At 46.6% G+C, this 19,049-nt stretch overlaps 1 protein-coding gene across 2 annotated transcripts in view; it reads left to right on the top strand.

Annotated features, from left to right (window-relative positions):
- Positions 1–607: 607 nt before the first annotated feature.
- PAX3 (paired box 3) overlaps positions 608–19,049 on the top strand; it is a 101,627-nt gene continuing 83,185 nt past the window's right edge. The window contains exons 1-4 of one of the 2 annotated variants that reach the window (XM_069579483.1): positions 608–692; positions 1,986–2,221; positions 3,568–3,694; positions 4,859–4,993. In XM_069579483.1, the coding sequence (XP_069435584.1) occupies positions 608–692; positions 1,986–2,221; positions 3,568–3,694; positions 4,859–4,993 (583 nt within the window). Of the gene's footprint in view, positions 693–1,985; positions 2,222–3,564; positions 3,695–4,858; positions 4,994–19,049 lie in introns of both variants that reach the window. The other variant, XM_069579482.1, reaches the window with a different exon arrangement.

The raw sequence follows: 19,049 nt of genomic DNA, 5'->3' as shown, positions 1-19,049 counted from the left end.
ACCCTTCTTTCCCCAGGTTAGAGGCGCAGCGCGGGTCCCTCTCGGGGCCGGTCGAGGCTTGGGCACCGCCGGGGATGGGAAGAGAAAGTGGCCGCTGTCGCCCAATCAGCGCGTATCTCCGCCACCCGGGACGGTCTCGCCGTCGGCCAATCGCAGCTCAGGGCTCCTGACCAAGCTTTGGGTGAAAGAACTAATAAATGCTCCCGAGCCCAGATCCCCGCACTCGGTGTCACGACGGGAGGAGACTCTCAGGCCGGCCACGCTCCCGCCCCCACCCCCCCTCCCCGGCTCGTTGCCGAGCTCCGAGCCCCCTCCCCAGCGCTCCCAGCCGCGGGGCCGCCGGCCCAGACTCGCACTAAACTTTTCCGCCCTGGGCTCGGGATCCTGGACTCCGGGGCCTCCCTGCCCGCCCCCTTTCCCCGGTTCCACCTCGAGCCTCTTTTTGCACTAAGAGCGAGCAAACCCCCTTTTCCGGGTCCCTCCTTTCTCTCCAGCCTTTTCGGGGAGGGACTCTCCACGCTCGGGGGAGTTGCCTGGGGTCACCAGCGCCTGTCTCGTCTATTTCGCCTTCACCTGGATATAATTTCCAAGCGAAGCTGCCCCCAGGATGACCACACTGGCCGGAGCTGTGCCCAGGATGATGCGGCCGGGCCCAGGGCAGAACTACCCGCGCAGCGGGTTCCCGCTGGAAGGTAAGAAAGGGCCTCAGCGCCGCCCAGATCATGGGTCCGCGGCCAGGCTGCTCCACCCAGCCAGGGTCTCCACGGGCTCCTTCGACGCGTCCAGGAGCCTATTCCCGGGGTACCCGCATATCCGGAGGGAACAGTCGGGCGAGATCCCCTCTCGATTTTCTCTGGGTAAACGAAGCGTCCTTTTCACTGTGACTCCTGCTGGAGCTTGGCGGCCAGGCCTGCTCCTGGGTGGGTATGCTTTCCCCTGTTGTTTTGAAAATGCCTTGGTGGGGTAGGGGTCACCCGGCTTTTGAGCACCAGCAAGCAACTTCTCAGCACTTTGTGCCCCCGAAGGCATCTCAAAACTACCTCGGCTGTTCCTGTAGTCGCTAAACTCTTGTTAATAATTCTGGAAGGATTTTCTTAGGGGGTGAGAAGTTGTGGTGGCACATGCTGGTGCAGAATCGTGCTGGGGAATTTTTAGTATTAATTGATTCCTCAATTAGGGCCTCGTTTATCTCCAGCTTCATCTGGAAGTTTCCACAACCCATTTGGAAGACCGCCTTTCAGTTAGTCTGAAGGTTCTGGACTCCAGGGAGGCAGGAGACCTTGCAAGTCCTTTTTCGGACTTTCTAGACAGTTTGCGAGGTTGGGGCGCCTGAGCTGGGATGCTGACCTTGCCGGTGCCTGGGCTTGGCCCTCAGTCTGAAATAGGATGTATTATTAATAATAACCAGAGCACCAGTGGAGCCGAGGGGCCTGTGAGCAGACTGGACTGTCGTCTCTGGCCCAAGGTGTAACAGGTGACTCGCGATGACACCTGCGGCTTGCTTTCAGTACCCTCTTTGACCTTTGGCTGCAGCACTCCTAGCCCCAAACCCAAAGGGTTGTCAACTCCTCCAAGTTTCTTAGAAAGAAAGGCCCCCCCAGTTAGACAGGGTTTAATGCCAGCCGCAGAAGGCCTGGGTGAACGTCTCTCTGCAGGGAGGCCATTCTTTCACCAGCCTCTAGGTCTCCGCACCCCACCCCCTGTCCCTGCAAATTGTCCCCTTTCTTGGGTCCAAAGGGAAGACAGGTTCACTATAGCGAGTTCCTTTCACACAAGATTATGTGCCCTTGAATTGCTTAATAGTTTGAACAAGTGTGGTTGAAGTAGGGTCTCAGGTTGGGAGCCCAAATGGAGCAATTTCAGTGCTAAGGCTGTAACTTACTGATTGGCCAGAAGAGTGTGAAATTGGGGTTCATCTTTTGGGCTGCTCTCCTCTCTCCCCAAATGATCTTCCACTTGCCTCTCTTCTTGACTTCTGTTCCCAGTGTCCACTCCCCTCGGCCAGGGCCGGGTCAACCAGCTTGGAGGTGTTTTTATCAACGGCAGGCCACTACCCAACCACATCCGCCACAAGATCGTGGAGATGGCCCACCATGGCATCCGGCCCTGTGTCATCTCCCGCCAGCTGCGTGTGTCCCACGGCTGCGTCTCTAAGATCCTATGCAGGTATCAGGAGACCGGCTCCATCCGCCCTGGTGCCATTGGTGGCAGCAAGCCCAAGGTGAGCTCGCAGGCCTGGCCCTGGGGGCCTCCTGTCTGGAGTTAGGGCAGAGTGGGCAGTGGGAAAGGACTGCCAGCTGGGACTTTCTGAGGTGTTTTTTTGCAAGTCTGGGAAAGTGTGTGTATGTGTGTGTGTGTTGCGGGGGTGGTGGTGGTGAAGAGAACGGTCTACAGTGCTGTTTGAGCTGGTACTTCTTGATAAGTGCTAAGGAAAACCTCTAGCATTTTTGCAAAGGAGATAAAGCATTTGTTTTATATGCCTCAGAATCCTAGAATTCTCATCAAATTGTTTTAATAGGCAGACACCCAAAGCGTCCAAGCTGTACTCACCTGTTGCTGGTTTCTTCTCCAAGTATCTCCCAAGCTCCCAGCGACTATACTGCCCATTCCAAATTTAATCCAAGGAGCCACTTTGGGTTTTTGAATGGTTTCACTCCCAACTCTTCTCCCCAGTTGCCTCCAGTCCAAATTGTCTTCAAGGAGTCAAAAGCTAGGGTGATTTGCTTTCTTTGTAATGAGCCGATGACTTGGCTTTTAAAAGGCAGTTTGGTGCTATCCTCAAACTATTTTGGTTCTCCTTACAAAAGGAAAGAGAATCACACTGGCTATGGCTGAGTGGGAGGGGATTGCCTACAGCTGCCCTTTTTTCTGGATGTGGGGAAAATCCAGTATAATTTTCTGGTTGCCACAGGGCAAAACCAAAAGGAGGATTCTGGTACACTGAAAATTTCCAGACAACTGCCTTTCCTTGCATGCCAGCCCGCTTTGCAACCTCTCTAAGAATCTCTGGAAACTCTTTTTCTTGGGGAGGGGGGTGGTGGTGGTGGTGGTGGTAGTGGAATAAAGAGCCTGTCTTTCCAATTAATCATATTTGCTACCACTCTGATTTTTAATGGACACTCAACTTTTGCGTTTCATTTTGCTCTTCACTTGAGCTAAAACCTTGAATTCCTTTGAAAAGGCCCAAGTTACAGATCTAACCTGATTTTTTTCTGCTCCTCTTTCAAGCCTTCCTTTTTTAGTTTCGTTTTCCTGTTGATTCAGCGTAAAGGGTTGCCTTTCTTTATTCCCACGGATCAGAAAGTACACCCCTTCCAAGAGGTCATACCTCTTTTTATTTTATCCCAACTGTGAGAGCTGATCTAGGGAGGAGAGGGTTGGGATGGTTTTCTCTCTGCCCTTTTCTAAGGTACACTGCTCAGAGAGTTGGGGTCCTTTTGCTAACCAGGGGAAACTTGCCATGGGGCACAAGAAGGAGAATCCCACCAGGCCTGGAGGCGGTGAGGCCGCCACATCTGGCCCAGAGAACTGGGTACCAACGCCGGTCTGCCGGTTCTCTTAAAGCAGGTGACAACGCCTGACGTGGAGAAGAAAATAGAGGAATACAAAAGAGAGAACCCCGGCATGTTCAGCTGGGAAATTCGAGACAAATTACTCAAGGACGCGGTCTGTGATCGAAACACCGTACCCTCAGGTACCAGGCTCATCTGCGTCTTCCCAAGGCTAGGCGTCAGTCGCTATTACGCGGGCGGGCCATCTGAACCGTAATCACCCCCAGTGATCGATCTGGATGATCGGGAGGCGGTCCCTCCCGGGACTCTGAAATATTTACGAACTAGCCGTTTTATGGAGGGAGTGATCAGCTGCTTGTCCTGGGGTTGAGAGACCGCCTCTCAGGGCTCCCCAAAGAGGGTTTCTGTCGAAGGGGCAGGGCAGGAAACGCGAGGCGGAGGCCAAGCGTTTATTAATATTGATGTTCCCTTTTAAAGAGAAACAAATGTTTTGGTAACCCTAACCGAAGGGAGATGGGGCCGCGCCAGCCGAGGCTTCTCCGTGCGCTCACGGGAGGGGAGGCTTCGGCAATGGCCGGGAGATTTTTTTCCGGGAAAGTCCCAGGGACCATCCGGCGCCCCCGGCGGCCAGGGGGAGGCGAAGGGAGAATAGGGGCGAGAGCAGGGCGAGCACGAGGGCGCACGGGTTTGTTTTTAATTAGAAGGAAACTCCCTTTCCCCCCCCCTGCGAGAACGAGATATTTCAGAGGATGGATTTGTTTACCAGACTGGAATCTGGAAAAAATAAACGGGGAAGAGTGCATTTTCTTTTGATTTTTACAATAGGAAACGATTCTGCAGTTGAAATTTAAACCCTTTATGGTCTCAAAAGAAAAAAGTCGAATTGCAGGAGATGGGGCCGCTCTCCTTCTTCCTGCCATACCGCGAACCGCGGGGCGCAATGCCTTCAGCTTGGGGTGGGGGTGTGCCGGGTGGGCTGGCGGGAGAATTCTCTGAGACTGGCGATCTAGAGACCCGTCTGTGGAGTCAGGAGGGAGGCTTCCTACTGGGGAGAGAGGACCCGTACGGCTGTTCCCAGCCCCTAACCCGGAGGTGTGAGCTTTCCAGGCTGCGGTCTCCGCGATCCTAGAAGAAGATCATACAATGGGGGTGGGGTGGGGGCAGGTTGAGTGGGAGGGTGAGGCGGGGTGTAGAAGGGCAAGGATGCCCAAAGATGCAGGAGGGGACAGAAGCAAACTGCAGGGCAGGCCTTCTTCACTCCCACTCCGATTAGGAGCTGGGAGCCCCTTCCAGCATGATCCTGCAAATCTCAGTCGTTTGCGCCCCCTTCTTCCTCCCGCCCCCAGTGAGTTCCATCAGCCGCATCCTGAGGAGTAAATTCGGGAAAGGCGAAGAGGAGGAGGCCGACCTGGAGAGGAAGGAGGCAGAGGAGAGTGAGAAGAAAGCGAAACACAGCATCGACGGCATCCTGAGCGAGCGAGGTAAGCGGCGGCGCTCTGAGCGGCGCCCTGCGGGCCAGCGCCTCTCGGACTCCGAGCTCTGACCTTGGAGGCTCCAGGGCTGCGCCTCCCCGGCTCATGTCACGGTCCCTCCTCACTCGTATCCACTGCAGCCGGGTAAGAGCATTGAAGAGAAAGACCCGAGATGCACTTTCATTGAAAACAAAAATCTTTTTTCTCTCTCTCTTTTCTGTTTCATAAATCTTTGTTCCGCACCACTCACAGTCTCTCGGAATCTAGAACTACAAAGTGCGGTCTGGCTGAGGGGCTACCCTCTTGCCCGCAGGCTAGCAAGACTGAATCTGAGCAGTTTGGGGCCTGGGGGCCAGTCTTTGAGCCTCCTGAGGTTAAAGGAAATTTTTGCTCCCTTAGGAAGGGCCCAGAGTCTCCAAAGAGTTCCTTGGTTGAGGAGGTGGGTAGACAGGGGAGAGGAAGAGAGACTCAAAACTCTTGAAGGCAGTAGGTTTTCAAAGTTACATCACACTGATTGCCTTATAAATGTATATATGTACGTCGGTGGTTTTTCCTTTGTTTTAAATTGATCTTCAAGTGCGGTAGGGTTTGAACTGTGTGTGCCTGGGAAGAAAAACAAGCCTAAGATCTAGTTACAAGCAAGGGGTTTCTGGGTTCTCGGGTTCACAATGTGGGTGCACTTTCTCTTCCCAGGGGTGTCTTCTCCTTGGCTGTGATCTGTCAGCCTCAAGAGAAAAACCTCCCCTGTGGAGCCTTACATGTGGGCTTGGGGTTATCTTCAGAGCCCCACGGAAAAAGTCAACCCCGTGGGAGCTGAACTGGGAAGGGATCCTGGCACAAGGAGAGTCTCCACAGTTCTGCTTCTCAGCACTTTTTGCTTGGGGGATGGTTGCACCTCTTTTGAGGCCCAAAGGGTCGGGAGTTGCCCGGTGTTCCCACCCATGCATGGCCTTCCCTTGCTGGGGGCTGAGACTCCTGAGGCTGCGTGGACTTTTGAGTTGACCTAGAAGGGCAGACGGCTCTCCAGGTGGGCTTGGAGCGGTCAACTACTTCGACCTACTGGATCTGAGCCCTCCGCCAGTGGTGTCCTGGGCAGGACTGTGGTTCGGGAAACTGGTCGCTTTTTTTACTTTCATTGCTCAACTCCAGCGCAGGCCACTGGCCCTCCGGAGCCGGCAGCTTTACAAATCAATACCAAATCTGTACACAACTTCGAAGAGACACAGACTTAGATGTTACAAATCCAAACCGCAGTTTGTAGGGCTAAACCGATGCCTAGGTGCTCTGGCACACACAGGCAATCAAGACCTAAAAACCCAGGGCAGGTTGAGTGAAGAAGACACATACCCTGTGGCTTCCCTCCTTTGAAGCAGAGGTCTCACACAGACTCAGTGTAAGCCCTTCTTTTTGAAGGGGTGCCTTTCTGCCCTGGTCTCTGAGAGGATGCCTGGCTTTTAGTCCTGGTCTAGATGCTGTATTGGAGATGCTGGGGAGGGAAGAAGGCAAGAAGCCAGCCAACCCCAAACCCAACAGGCCCCTGCAGGCACTGAACCCAGAAGGAGGCTTGGGAAGGAGGGTGGAGGTGGCCAGGCTTTGCTACTTGTTGCTAGAGGCGCCTGCGCTGCAGCTCCATCGCCGCACCAGCAACCGAGGGCCTAGGAGACAAAACGCCCCAAATGAGCTGGTCAAACATTTGTACAACTTTTCCAGCTTTTACAAAGAAGGCCTTCTCTACACAATCTACACTTGGAGATGAACTTGGGAGACAAAGCCGGGAGAGTCCATTGAAACTCACACTTTAGCTCGGCCCAGACAAAGCTCCCGCTCGCAGCAGCTTGATGTGAACAAAGGAAGGCAACCTTTTTATAATTCAAGGAGAAAAGAAGAGAAAACAGCCCCACAAAGGGCCGAGAATAGACATTATGGGCTTGCAATGAGGGATGAATTATTCAATGAGCCCCAAGAGCTGCTGCGCCAGGAAGTTTTATGGACTCTCCAGCCGTGGAAAAAGTGGCCATTTCACCTACAAAATGTTTCTAGTCTTTCGGGCTGTCTAGCTGGGGCTGCTGCCATTCAAGGGCAATTGCTACCATTTTTAAAAGCAGAGTATTCTCCCCAGCGGGGCTGAACCGTTGAAAACACACACACACACACAACTCGGAGGCTGAAGTCTAATTTAATTTGGAGTTGTCAAGCAAGAGGCAGTGTCAGTCTCTTCAGCACCTCTAGCTCCTTTTCCAGATGAGCCCTGGAGGGCAAGAGGGGCCCAGAGAAAGGACAGAGGGGAATGGAGTTGGAAGGGAAGTTTAAAAATCTCAAAAAGGAAAAAAAAAAAAAAAAAGATTCCCGGTCGTTTGGGCAGCAAAAGTCTCAGGCTGTCCGGCTTGGAAAACAGAATGAATGTTGGTAGAGGGGTCTGAGCTCCCAGGCGGGCCTAACGAAGGCCGTTTGGGCGTCCTGAGCAGGGCGGCGCGCGCTTTCTGAAGGTTCCGGATTCCTTTTCGGCCTGCCGGCTGTTGCTGACTGGCTCTTCTCTGGTGCATCTTTCTACTTGTCAGAGACTAGGACGTAGGGTGAGAGGCACCCTAAAAGAGGTCAGAACAGCTCTCGTTTTTCTCCCCAGGGTCGCGTTCTAGATGGCCCCATTCACTTTCCCAACTTTGCCTTGTGTGTCGCCCCATCCAAGAAGACCGTGGCTGACCGACCCGGTGCGCGCAGGCCCGTGCGCCCTGGCACGGAACAGACTGCGCGCCCCTCGTTGGACCTACACGTCTAGCTGTTTTGCCAGGGTGGAAGGAGAGGGTTGGGCGGCCAGGAATCCCCCACCCTTCCCAGGACCTTCTTCACTCCCCTTCGTTTCCCTCCCCATTCGGCACCGAGAGCCGGCCGGGCGCAGCCGCAGAAACCCAGCCCCGGTCGCGGCAACGGGGGGCTGTGGGCACGGCCCGAGCCGCGGCCACTCAATGGGCGCCTCTGTTCCTCCCCCGGCGCGGCGGAGCGGGCCCGCGGGCGCCGCCACAATGGGCACGGCCCCCACTCTCGCGCCCGGAGCCAAAGCGCCGCGCCGCGCCGCCCCCTCCTCTGCGCTCCGGCCGGATCGAAGCTTAGCTCGCCCGGCTGCAGCCGACTCAATTGCCTCCTTTATGTCCCTCTCACTTTCATCTAGACACAACCCGCCTCCCCCTCCTTCTTCTCCTCTTTTTTCCCCTTCCTTGCCCGAGGCTCACATTAGTGAAATTTCTGCACCCTCCCCCCATTTTTCCCCCTCTTATTTTAAAGAAAGCCCTTAACACAAAAGCGGTGACTAATCAATAGAAACTGCTCCTTCATCAGCTCCTCCCCCCAGCCTCCTCCTCCTCCTCCACCAGCGGCAGGGTGACGCTTTTCCTGTTTGTGAGTTTTGGGAAACATTTTTGCTTTGTGCCGTAATGGAATTAGAGGACAGATGAGGACTGTAAATGGACACGCGACTGCAAGACTCTCGCTTAAATATTTAGATGCAAAGTTACAATTACTGACTTGTTGCAGCAGCTTTGAAGTGGCAGCTCGGGGGTGCAGGGGGAAAGAGGCCAGATTGCCAAATTGATGTTTTGATTGGGGCTGGAGATACACTTTCATAGGACCCTAACCCTTTTTAAGAATCACCAGCTAGCGTGGGAGGTTTGCAACAGTTTCAAAGTTTGAGCCAGGAGACCCAACCATAGGTCGGTTGGAGCTTACCCTCCTTTTATATCGATCCCTTTCAATTTGACATTTATGAAAAGCAGTTGTTTTTTGTTTTTGTTTTTGTTTTTTTTTGATTTGAGAAAGTAAAAGTGACAAAAGCTTTGCTCGAGTTTGCAAACTTGTGAGCTTTTCTAAAATTAACGAAGACGACGTCATCTTTTCAGCTGGGCATACGATAAAACAAACACGTACTGACGTTTTAAAGGTTCTGGAAAGATTTCGTTTCCTGTGGGATCATGAACATTTTATCATTAACGGGAGCACTATTGAAATCGAGGGGGAACTGAAGGCAGTTTGTGTCTGCCCCCTCTCTACCCCACCCCACCAGTTAGCAGGGAAGGACTTTTGGGCGCGAGGCAAAGGGCGGGGGTCAGGCGGGGGCGGGGGGGGGGAGGGGGGGAATCTTTCCCACAGATTAAAATCAGGAGCTATAAGATCTTAAGTTTGTGGCATCGGAACCTTTATTAAAGTGGACAGCCAGGTCTCCATTTGTCAGAATCACGAATTTGACCCCAATGCCGTCTCTTGTCTTGGAGGGGTGGGGCGGGTAAATTTAATGTTTTCTATAGCGCTTAAAATACTCAACAAGGAAATATCACCCATTTAAAAATCTATGGGAAATATCAGAACTTGAATTAAAATTGAAATAGCACGCTGTGTTCTTTTCGAGGAGGTAACGGTAAAGATTTTCCCGTTGGACCGATTTGAAAGGAAGCAGATCAGATTGTAGCTTTCTTTTTCGCTGGTTGGTTTTGTCTGGTTGACTGCTGTCGGCTTACTTTATAGCTTTATTGAAAACATGCAGATTTTCTAATTAATGCTTGAAATTGTATGTTTATTTTGAAGTTTGATTTGCTGGGTGATAGCACCGGAACGGGGACGTTGGTGCTTCAAGTGCGTAATAATTACTGAAGGGTCATTTAAGAGTCCCCAGGGCTATGCAATAAAACCCGTCCGCGCGACGAGGTGGAACCAGCAAGTGCGCCTGGGTTCAAGGGGTGGAATATATGGAAATTCATCAGGTGACTAGCAGTGTTGCCACCGAACTCAGGTTCAGCTTTCACGAGTATATGTATTTTTGAGAACAACAACAAAAATCCTTCGTAACCACGAGGTTAAATGTTAACGTACATAAATAGTCAATGAATGTTAAAAGCCTCAACAACAGCAACAAACAAATGGTGAGAGTTTCTCCAGGCTTGGCGGCAGAGAAGGTTCTGTTTGGTGGGGTCCTACCCCAGGTAATTTATTTATGCGGGTAAATAAAGATTAAAGAACCATTAAGAATGTACATATATAACTAACCAGACAGTAAAAGGCAATTAAGCAGTCAGTTTAATGCCTTATCTCACTGGCTGCTCTGGGGTTGTTTTACAACAAGGAATTAAAATCTGAAAAGGAAGTTTTCAGCAGCTCTGGCCAAATATTGATTAAGTAGCTGTTTGTTGATACCATTGTTACGCATTAAAAGGCCAGGATCGCGGCCTCTCAGTGGCCATCTTCCATTGTGAAGGATTCTTAACCACTGAGATCAAAGCGGGATCATTTCAACTTATCTGTCTTGGAAAATCCCCCTTTTCCTCTGAAACCTCTAAGGAGGATTGACCGAATTCTCTTTAAGAAATAGGAACTGAAACCAGTTACATGTCCTAGGTTTGTAGAGAAGAGATTCATGGGGTGTTTTTAATTATCCTATGGTGATTTCTTGTTTAAAACTTAAGCTAAGATGGTGAATTTATCATCAAATAGATTCTCCTTGGCCAGGAGGTGGTGGGAGGCATGGAAGCTAAGATCCCAGTGTCCACTAAATTTCTAAATATGGAAGTTTTACTGAAGTTGCTTTCCAAGCTGGAATGATGTAAAGGCAAGATGTCAGAGTTTTATGTAAAACTAGGTGGGGAATAATTAAATACACAGGAAACTGGGAGTTAGATTAACTGCATTTCCCTACATATGTTTCCACAGTTTTTCTGTTTATGAATGGTTAGATGAGTCCCATGTATATTTTTAAACCTCCTACAGTGTAGGAGCAGATATGTGTTTGTTTGTGTGTGTAGTTTGTGCATCGTTAGAGTTTATTTATAAGTCGGTCACTATGAATTATGCTGTCAGTAAACTATACCCAGTTGCACACACACACAGAAAGGTTTATTTGTCCTGTGGATTACACTTTCTAGAGTCATCAGAATTTTAAGTAACAGCACAGCTTCCCAATTCATACTCAGCACTGCTGTTGAATGCTAGGAAAAATATTTCCCTGAATAATTTTATGACTTTTTTGGACTGTTGATTTTTCGATGAACTGCTAGACTTTTTTTTTTTTTTTGGTTTAAGAATTTAATATATTTGGAAAGATTTTTCTTTTATTATGAGAGCTAAAATTCCTGCAAAGGCTCTTTTGGAAATACCATCTCTGTGCTTAATTTGCAAATTCCAACAAATCACTCTAACTGAGGTTGTGAAATTTATGCCAGATTCGGCTTTGAATTTTCAGCTGAGCATCATGGATCTGCCTGTGGGGGTGGATTTTCTGAAGCCCTTTCTCTGTTCACTTCTCTACTAAATAATTGTGCTTCGAGACTTATTTTTATTTCATTTGATTTTATTTTACTATGTCATTCACCCTTGAGCAAGATGAATCTTGACGTACAGAGTCAGAATCATTAGTGAGTATTTTCTAACATTTTCTATTATAATTCCCAATTAATTAATAATCTGTGCTCAAATGTCCTTTGAAATAGTCCCAATCATTGCGCATTGGGACAACTGCCTGAAATAGATTAAGCTGGAAGTGTGAGTCAGTGCAGATTGATTATGACTGCCTTGTCCTGGGTCCAGATGCAGTGCTAGAGAATTCTTTGCTGCATTTTTCACGTATATGTGTATTTCATGTTTCACATACATGTGGAGTGAAAGTGACTGTCCCCTCTTGGATATCAGGCTATGTGTTCATATACTGCTAGGGGGACACAGAGTCTTACTCTGAGTGGAGCCTGACCTCAGTACCAAGGCAGAATTACTGGCTTTGACAGTGGGCTTATGTTAATTATATCTCAATAAGGTTAGAAAAAATATTTGATGTTATTGTTGAAATAGAAAAGTGCTGGCTACCTTAGCTGGAGAATTGTGATTGAAGAAAGTGAAAGAGAATTTCAGAAGTTGCGATTCTCTTGGAAGATACACACTAAAGTGGGGACAGAGGACCATTCTCTACTCTGCTGGGAAAGGCTTCCTCACCCCATTCGTCCCAGTCTTGGGTGGAGAGTGGCACAGTTCAGCTTTCACCTTTATGTTGTGGTATTGGGCCAAATGCTGAACTCCAATAGTGCTGAACTTTTGCTGGAATGGGGTCGTCTCTTTTCTAAGAAAGCATCCTCTCACATTGTCTATGATGGAATTATGCCCTCAAATGAACAGAATATACTTTCCAGTTTGTATCTGGAACATGCAGTTATCAAAATGCCCATTAGGATTATAAAATCTTTATTTAAAACAGATGAGTTAGAAGTTTCACCATTGTCAAAGGGAATTATGAAAACCATGGAAAATAGTTGTTGAAGACAGTTGAGGAATAAAAGGCTTTATGAATTTTTATTGTCAAAGTCAGTTTTTCTTCCTTCCTGATAAAGACCAAGGAGACTGACATAATTTCTGCCACAGCAATGGCCACTTCCCTTTAAAGAAGTAATTGCATCTTAATAAAGGATAATGGTGTAAAATTTAGAATTTGATTTGGTGTACATTTGTCCTGGAAAAAAATTCCTGAGGAAGAGTTTTACCTTAGATGTTGTGTATAACAAAGTTCGTAACATTTAAATTTTAGCTGCAGGATTTTAAGTTTAAAAAAAAAAACCCAAACAACAAAGAACCCCTTCTCTCTGTGATGAAGCAGCTTGATCAAAATAGGTAGAATGAGTTTTTACTGCAGTGGCTGGGAAACAAATCTTCCTTCATAAAACAAATTGAAACTCATGACAGGCAATAGCAAACCAGCCGTGTTTATCTCCTTAAACCCACTTAGTGATTTCTTGATTCTTATGTACTTTTATTTGGCCAGCTTTACTGTATCTACAATATTATATTAATATAAACTTCTGATTCTAGGAACCAATTTCCCACTCATTCTGGATCTGATTCCATTAGATCTGTTTTAAAATAGCTGATCAAAACGCTTTGTGACAAGAGTGGGAGATTCTTCTTGGCCGGCTAACATAGGTTTGGGGGAGAGGAAATACCACTGACTTTCAGCATTAAAAATTTTCAGGATCATATTGGAATTCAAATAGTACAGCTAAGGAGGCTTAAGTGGAAATTTAAAAAGATTTTATAATCAGATGGTAGGCATATTTCTGGAAACAACTGCAGAATTCGGTGTGCTTGGCCTTATGTCATTAGATGGAAACAATAAGTATGTTAGGATAGAATAGCTAAGAAAGGAAAGTTAATGGCTTTGTGCAATTTACCTTATGGAATTGGTTTTTGTATACTTTCACAGTCAAGGCGTACATGGTCATGTGCAAATTTACATTTTTAATAGAGAGCCTGGCTTATGATTTTTACAAGTACACAGATAAAGGAGAAGTACAGCCACTATACTTATATCTTTTTTTTTGGCAAGCCCTAGTATAAGCATCAACTTACCCAGTCAACAGGCACTTAGGCATTGTCTGGGGGTATTGGCATAGTTTTTGTTTCTTTTATAGGGTTTATCTTTTTTTTTTTGGAAAAAAAATCTTATTTTATATAGACCCATAGAATCTATTTTCAAACACATATTAAAAAATTCTTCCAGTATTCAAATATATTATTATGATTAAGAAAATCTTGGCCACAGGGTGTGTGTGTCTTCCAATTACCATGGTTAAGCTTAACCTGAACTAAAGAAAATTAATTGGTCCAATTCATTTTATTATTAAAAAAAAAAAGCAACAGGTTCCTTCTTTCTGAATCCCCACTTGGCTGGTTTCCTAACTGAGGTTCACTAATACAATTGAGTGTTTCTTGTCTGACTTAAACACACCCCAAAGTCCTTTATCATGTCTTTGCTTGCCTTTAAGAGCATAGCACCCAAGGTAAAAGTAGTCTATCTTACATCACTAATTTTGCTCTAAAATTGAGACCAAGCACATTTTGGGTGTGATCCCTTGAACTTCAGTTTTGACAGCTGGTAAGATGGGGGCATATTATACTGTACCAATTTCCCTGAGAGGTATGAGAATGAAACGAGAAGGTGCAAGTTATACCTATCTCATAGGAAAACTCAAAACCTTGTAGAGGGAAAACCCTCCGAACTTACAGAAAGTGACTAGTCTGCTGGCAGATGGGCTCTGCCCAAGGGCAGATAAAAGCTTAATTCAGGCTTAGGAGCAACAATGAAGACCAACACACATACATGCACACACTCACGCACACCACAAACTCCACTTTCACTGAGTCAGAAAAAATTGAGTTTATAAGAAACTCTTTAATAGAATAGTCTGTATTGATTTAATAGATATGAAAAATAGCAAAATTCAAAAACCATTTGCTGGGATGTCAAAGATATTTCTTAATTACTTTTTTCTCCGGATCTGAAAGGTTATTTTTCTCTCTTAGACTAACTTGGTTGTTGAAAACTCTTCCAAATCAAACTTTGTTTTCTTTGTGTATTTGCACAAGCTTTCCCTCACTCCCCTTACTAACTGACAAATAAGTTGCTTTTTGAAAATGGATCTCGTCTATGTCTATACGTTCTTACTCCTGAAATCTTAGCGCAATCCTTTGTTTGTGTTTGTATAATTCCTCATCGTATCCCTTCTTCAGCCTGCTTCCTTGTTCTAAAATGTCTTTATGGCTCCGCATGTGAGATGGTGTGCATTCTTAAAGCTTTCTGCATGATTCTTCTTAATCTCCCTCCTTTAAAATTTGAGTTCAGAAATATTAAGGAAATTTTCCAAAATAGCATTTGTTAAGCTGGGGCGGGGGTGGGGGTGGAGGTGGAGTGGTGGCATACATTTCAGTGACCTCGCTATTCAGTTTTACTCTGTCTAGTCCGCAAAGCTGGGGACTTCTATGTGACTGGGGTGCTATGTGAGGGTGAAAAGAAAGTAGCCTGGTTTGTAAGACTGGGGTTAGGGGCGCGGCTGGAGAGCTCCTGCCCCGTGGTTCCCCCGCTGGAGCAGCTTGCCAATGCAGCCACTGGAGAGAAGGAAGGTTGTTTTCTTATCCCCGCATGCACTGGGCTGACCTGTCTCTGAAATAGGTCAGGCTGGGGCACCGCCAGTTTATGCAGCTGTCACGGCTTAGGCGTCTCAGCAGGCAGCCTGGCTCCTTGGCCAGTCGGCCCCCAGTGAACTGATAAAAAATTCGCTGGTGAGCCCTGGGCCTTCCTTCTGGACCGTGCTGGCCCCCTGAAGGCTTTTAGAGGCAAGAGGACTCCAGGATTATGGGGGCCAACGCTCAGCCTCAAAAGGGAAGCGATCTTTTATTCCAAGGATTGCCCTCTTGTCCATCTGAACACTCAAGTGAAATACATGCTTTGTCAGATGGCATTTTAATTTTTAATTGTTTATTTTTTGGCTGCACCACGTGGCATGTGGGATCTTTGTTCCCCGACCAAGGATCGAATCCCCGTCCCCTGTATCAGAAGCATGAAATCTTAACCACTGGATTACCAGGGAATTCCCCGGATTTTTAAATCATATTTATTTTTGACTGAGTAAACCTTTCACTCTGTGCATAATTCAAAAGATAGAAATGGGTGTACAGGGACAAGTTTCCTCTCACCCAAGTCACTCAGTAACTTGATTGTCTTTCGAGGCTGTATAAACAAGCAATTGTATTTCTTTCTCTCTTAAAAATATTCTCTCCTCTGTTTGCACAAATGGTAGCCCACTGTAGACACTTTTCTGCGCTTTGCTTCCCCCTCCGCCCCACCTTCGAATATATCTCTGCCATCACTCCACATCAGAGGCTGAGGGTCTCCTCAGCCTGTTTGTATAGCTGCATAGTATTCCATCCTGTTGGCAAATGATTTATTTACCAGCATTTAGAGTGTTTCCAATTCCACAGCACCATTTGGCGCGTGTGTGAGTTTATTTGTAAAATAATTCCTCCATGGTAGGGACAAAGGGTAAGACGTTAGTGATTTGGATAGCTTTAGTGGAGTTTGGGTCCTGGGTTGAGAACAAATGGTGAAGGAATGTTTAGTCAACATGGAGGGTGTGCAGGTTTGGCCGTGGCCACTTGTACGAGAAAAAAGAGACGCTTCCTTCTACCACTGTATGTAGCTAGGAACATAGGTTTTGAAATTTCTGCTTGGAAATTCCTCCAGTATTTTGGTATTTCTCCAAATGGAACATTCTCTAAATCCAAGGAAAGGTTTTTTTCCTTGACTTATTAGTGCCTCTTTTTATTCTATTTTTATCTACTGTTTATTTCACTCTGCCTCCGTCGAAACTAGTACACATATGTTAAGCACTTATTTTTCTTTGTATACTCGAAAAACTATTGGTAGTTTTTAGAACAATTCAGAGACAACTTATTCTGATTGTTTAGTTATAAGAGAAATTGTCTCTCGGGGTTACCAAATTAGATTTGAACTGGTAAGACAGCAGGTTATGAATAGTAAAGCTGTCTTCTATTTCTCATTTTTGAAAAAGTGCTGGCCTGATTCTCTAGGGTTTTCTTGAGTTTGGTAAGGGCTAGTTTTTAATTTTATGAACTTTTACGGGGGTATGTATCCATTCCCTTCTAGGCACAAAAGACTTTTTATATTTTTGCACATACCTTGCCTCCCTCAAATCATTTCAGCCCATTTTCCCTTAAATCTGATGCTCAGGAATTCAGTTGTTGATGCTGCTGAGTACCTGGCTTATTACCTAAGCTGGAAGTTCGAATCTGCAGAATGAGCCAGAAAGTACTGTGTTCCAACTGCATGAGAAAAACAACCCTCTCCAAAGCCCCCAGAGAAAGCTGGAGATGTGAATGCCAATAAATATTTTAAGGTCAATATTTCAAGTCATTCCTTCTTAGGACTGAGCCTTTCAGAAACAGGAGAACAAGTTAAATGTTAAGGATTTATTTTCGAAAATCAAAATCTTGATTCGGTTTTTAAAAATAACAGAAAAACAAACACAGGTCTTCTGTCTTGACTGTTCCTGCAGCCAGCCCCACAGCATGTAGCAGTGTTCTACTAGACAGGAGGCAAGAAAGTGGGTTTTCCTAATGCTAGAGCTTTTGTTTGTGCTTCGATAGAAACGGCTATCTGGGTGCCTTGGTTGTCTTCCTGCTTCCCCTCCAACTGGCTTATGGAACTCCAAAGGAGTCAGTTGGGGATGTAAACAGGCCTGGCATTTAGAGCATCTGCAAAGAGCTGAGAAGAATCAAAAGCAGCTTTTTTCCCCTCTCCCAGCTCTGTGCATAATTTGGATTGAATCAGGCCCATAATTTGTGACATCTGATTACTACCTGCAAAAGTATGCAGGCCTCCATGTAGGAAGGAGGATATTGGGAAGGTTAATCCCAACGAGGAAAATTGTTGACCTGTTTGTCAGCTTGCTGTGACGCTCTCAACAGAAATTTAGACCATATAAAATTAGTGGCTTTTGGGTCCATGTCTGCAGAGTAACCATACTTCAGATTCTCCACATATCCTCACGTTGTTCTGATCACAGAGGTAAAGAAAGTAGCAGGCTGAGGCGTTCTCTGGGGAATTGGCTTACTATTAGGGAGCAGGGGGTTCGTTGGGAGAGCTGCCCCCTCTGAATTTTAGATTTATAACTTTTTAAAAAGAGACCCATGAATTCATCTGGAGAAACGCTTCAACTTTCCATTGCAAGATTCCCAAGTGACTGGGATCTCAGTGCCTGGAATTATTGGATATATTTTGGAAACTTTTAGAACTTATTACATCCTCTCAGACTATTTCTAAAGGGTAATGATAGCCCATGTCAGGAGGTTGAGCAGGTAAATGGGATCTCTCTCAGTGCATCCTGGGAACTTGCAGTCCTGCCTACACAGTGCATCAGGGTCTCCTCGAGGCATCCGGGGAACCTGCAAGACAAGACGCCAGGGCCGAATAGGATGTGGGACGCTAACCAGGATGGAAACTGTCCAGGTAGTAGATTTGCCCTAACTTTATTCCTACAGGACACATCTGGGGCTCGTGTGCACGCAACACGTATTTATCAGGGACCTGTAGAAAAGCAAATTGTGTAGTCTCTTACCAGAAGCCAATGTCTGCTTGTGGTGACTGGCTAGCCCTGCCAAGCTCGGAAATCTTGCTGAAGTTTTGTCTGAAACAAGAAAAGAAATGAAGGACTGCGGACTTAGCATCGGATCAGAAACTGTGAAGAACCCGGCTGGCTAAGAGTGCAGGGGTGAGGCGGGATGCCTGGTTCGGGGAATTTCTCCCATTCTACAGGGAATCAGTTCCAGGTAGAGGGCCCGGATGGTAACTCAAGCCCTGGCTTATTCTGGATTTAGCTCCTGGGCTTTTGTCTGAACTTTTTGAGCCTTAACCTCTGCCTTCGTCCTGCCTGTGGAAAGTGGGTTTTTTTGGGTCGTCATGAGCATAAAGCTCTTTGGGGGCTGGGAAGGCTGCCTCATTTTGTTTTCATCAGAGGTTCAATAAGTGGATGTGGAAACAAACAAATCGTGTTCAGGTCAAGTACTCATTCCCTGGCACACCTTTGTGTCATGTGGTTTGTCTTTCTAGAAAAATTGAAACCAACAGCCACTGCACAAGCTTTTATTCCCAGTGGAGTCCTAGCAGATACCTTGGGCAGATAAGGAGAGGAACAATTTCCTTATTACAAAATACAAATGACAGAGAGAGCCGAATTTGGTCTTCATTTTGCTGGTTGGCGAACTTTCATCATTTTATTGAATTACTATAATTTAATGTTACTTGTTTAAAAGTAACGATTTTTCCCCTGAAATAAATCCTTTTTATTTATTTATTTTTAAAATTGAAAGCTCAAATTAAATTCATTTGGGAAGACAATGACTATCTTTCACATTGACATTTCTGGTTCTTGGCAAATCCTTTTGGAAAAACTTTAGAAGATGGTCACTCAGACCATAGTTTAATAAGAAGTGATGTTACTAGAACAAGTTTGGTTTTTTTTTAAAGACCATTTATTTGGCTGCACCATTTCTTAGTTGTGGCATATGGAATCTAGTTCCTTGACCAGGGATCAAACCTGGATCTCCTGCATTGGGAATTCCGTCTTAGCCACTGGACCACCAGGGAAGTCCCAAGTTTGGGTTTTTCACAGGGATGTTTGATAATCTCCCTGCCCTCAATCCTCTGTTCCCAAACTCCTTGAAAAGATTTTGTCACTTGCCCTTCACAAAG

Source organism: Ovis canadensis, chromosome 2 (assembly GCF_042477335.2).
Source record: "Ovis canadensis isolate MfBH-ARS-UI-01 breed Bighorn chromosome 2, ARS-UI_OviCan_v2, whole genome shotgun sequence".
Taxonomy (NCBI): Eukaryota; Metazoa; Chordata; class Mammalia; order Artiodactyla; family Bovidae; genus Ovis; species Ovis canadensis.
Note: the sequence above shows the minus strand (reverse complement) of the source record. Positions and strands in the feature narration are given on the sequence as shown.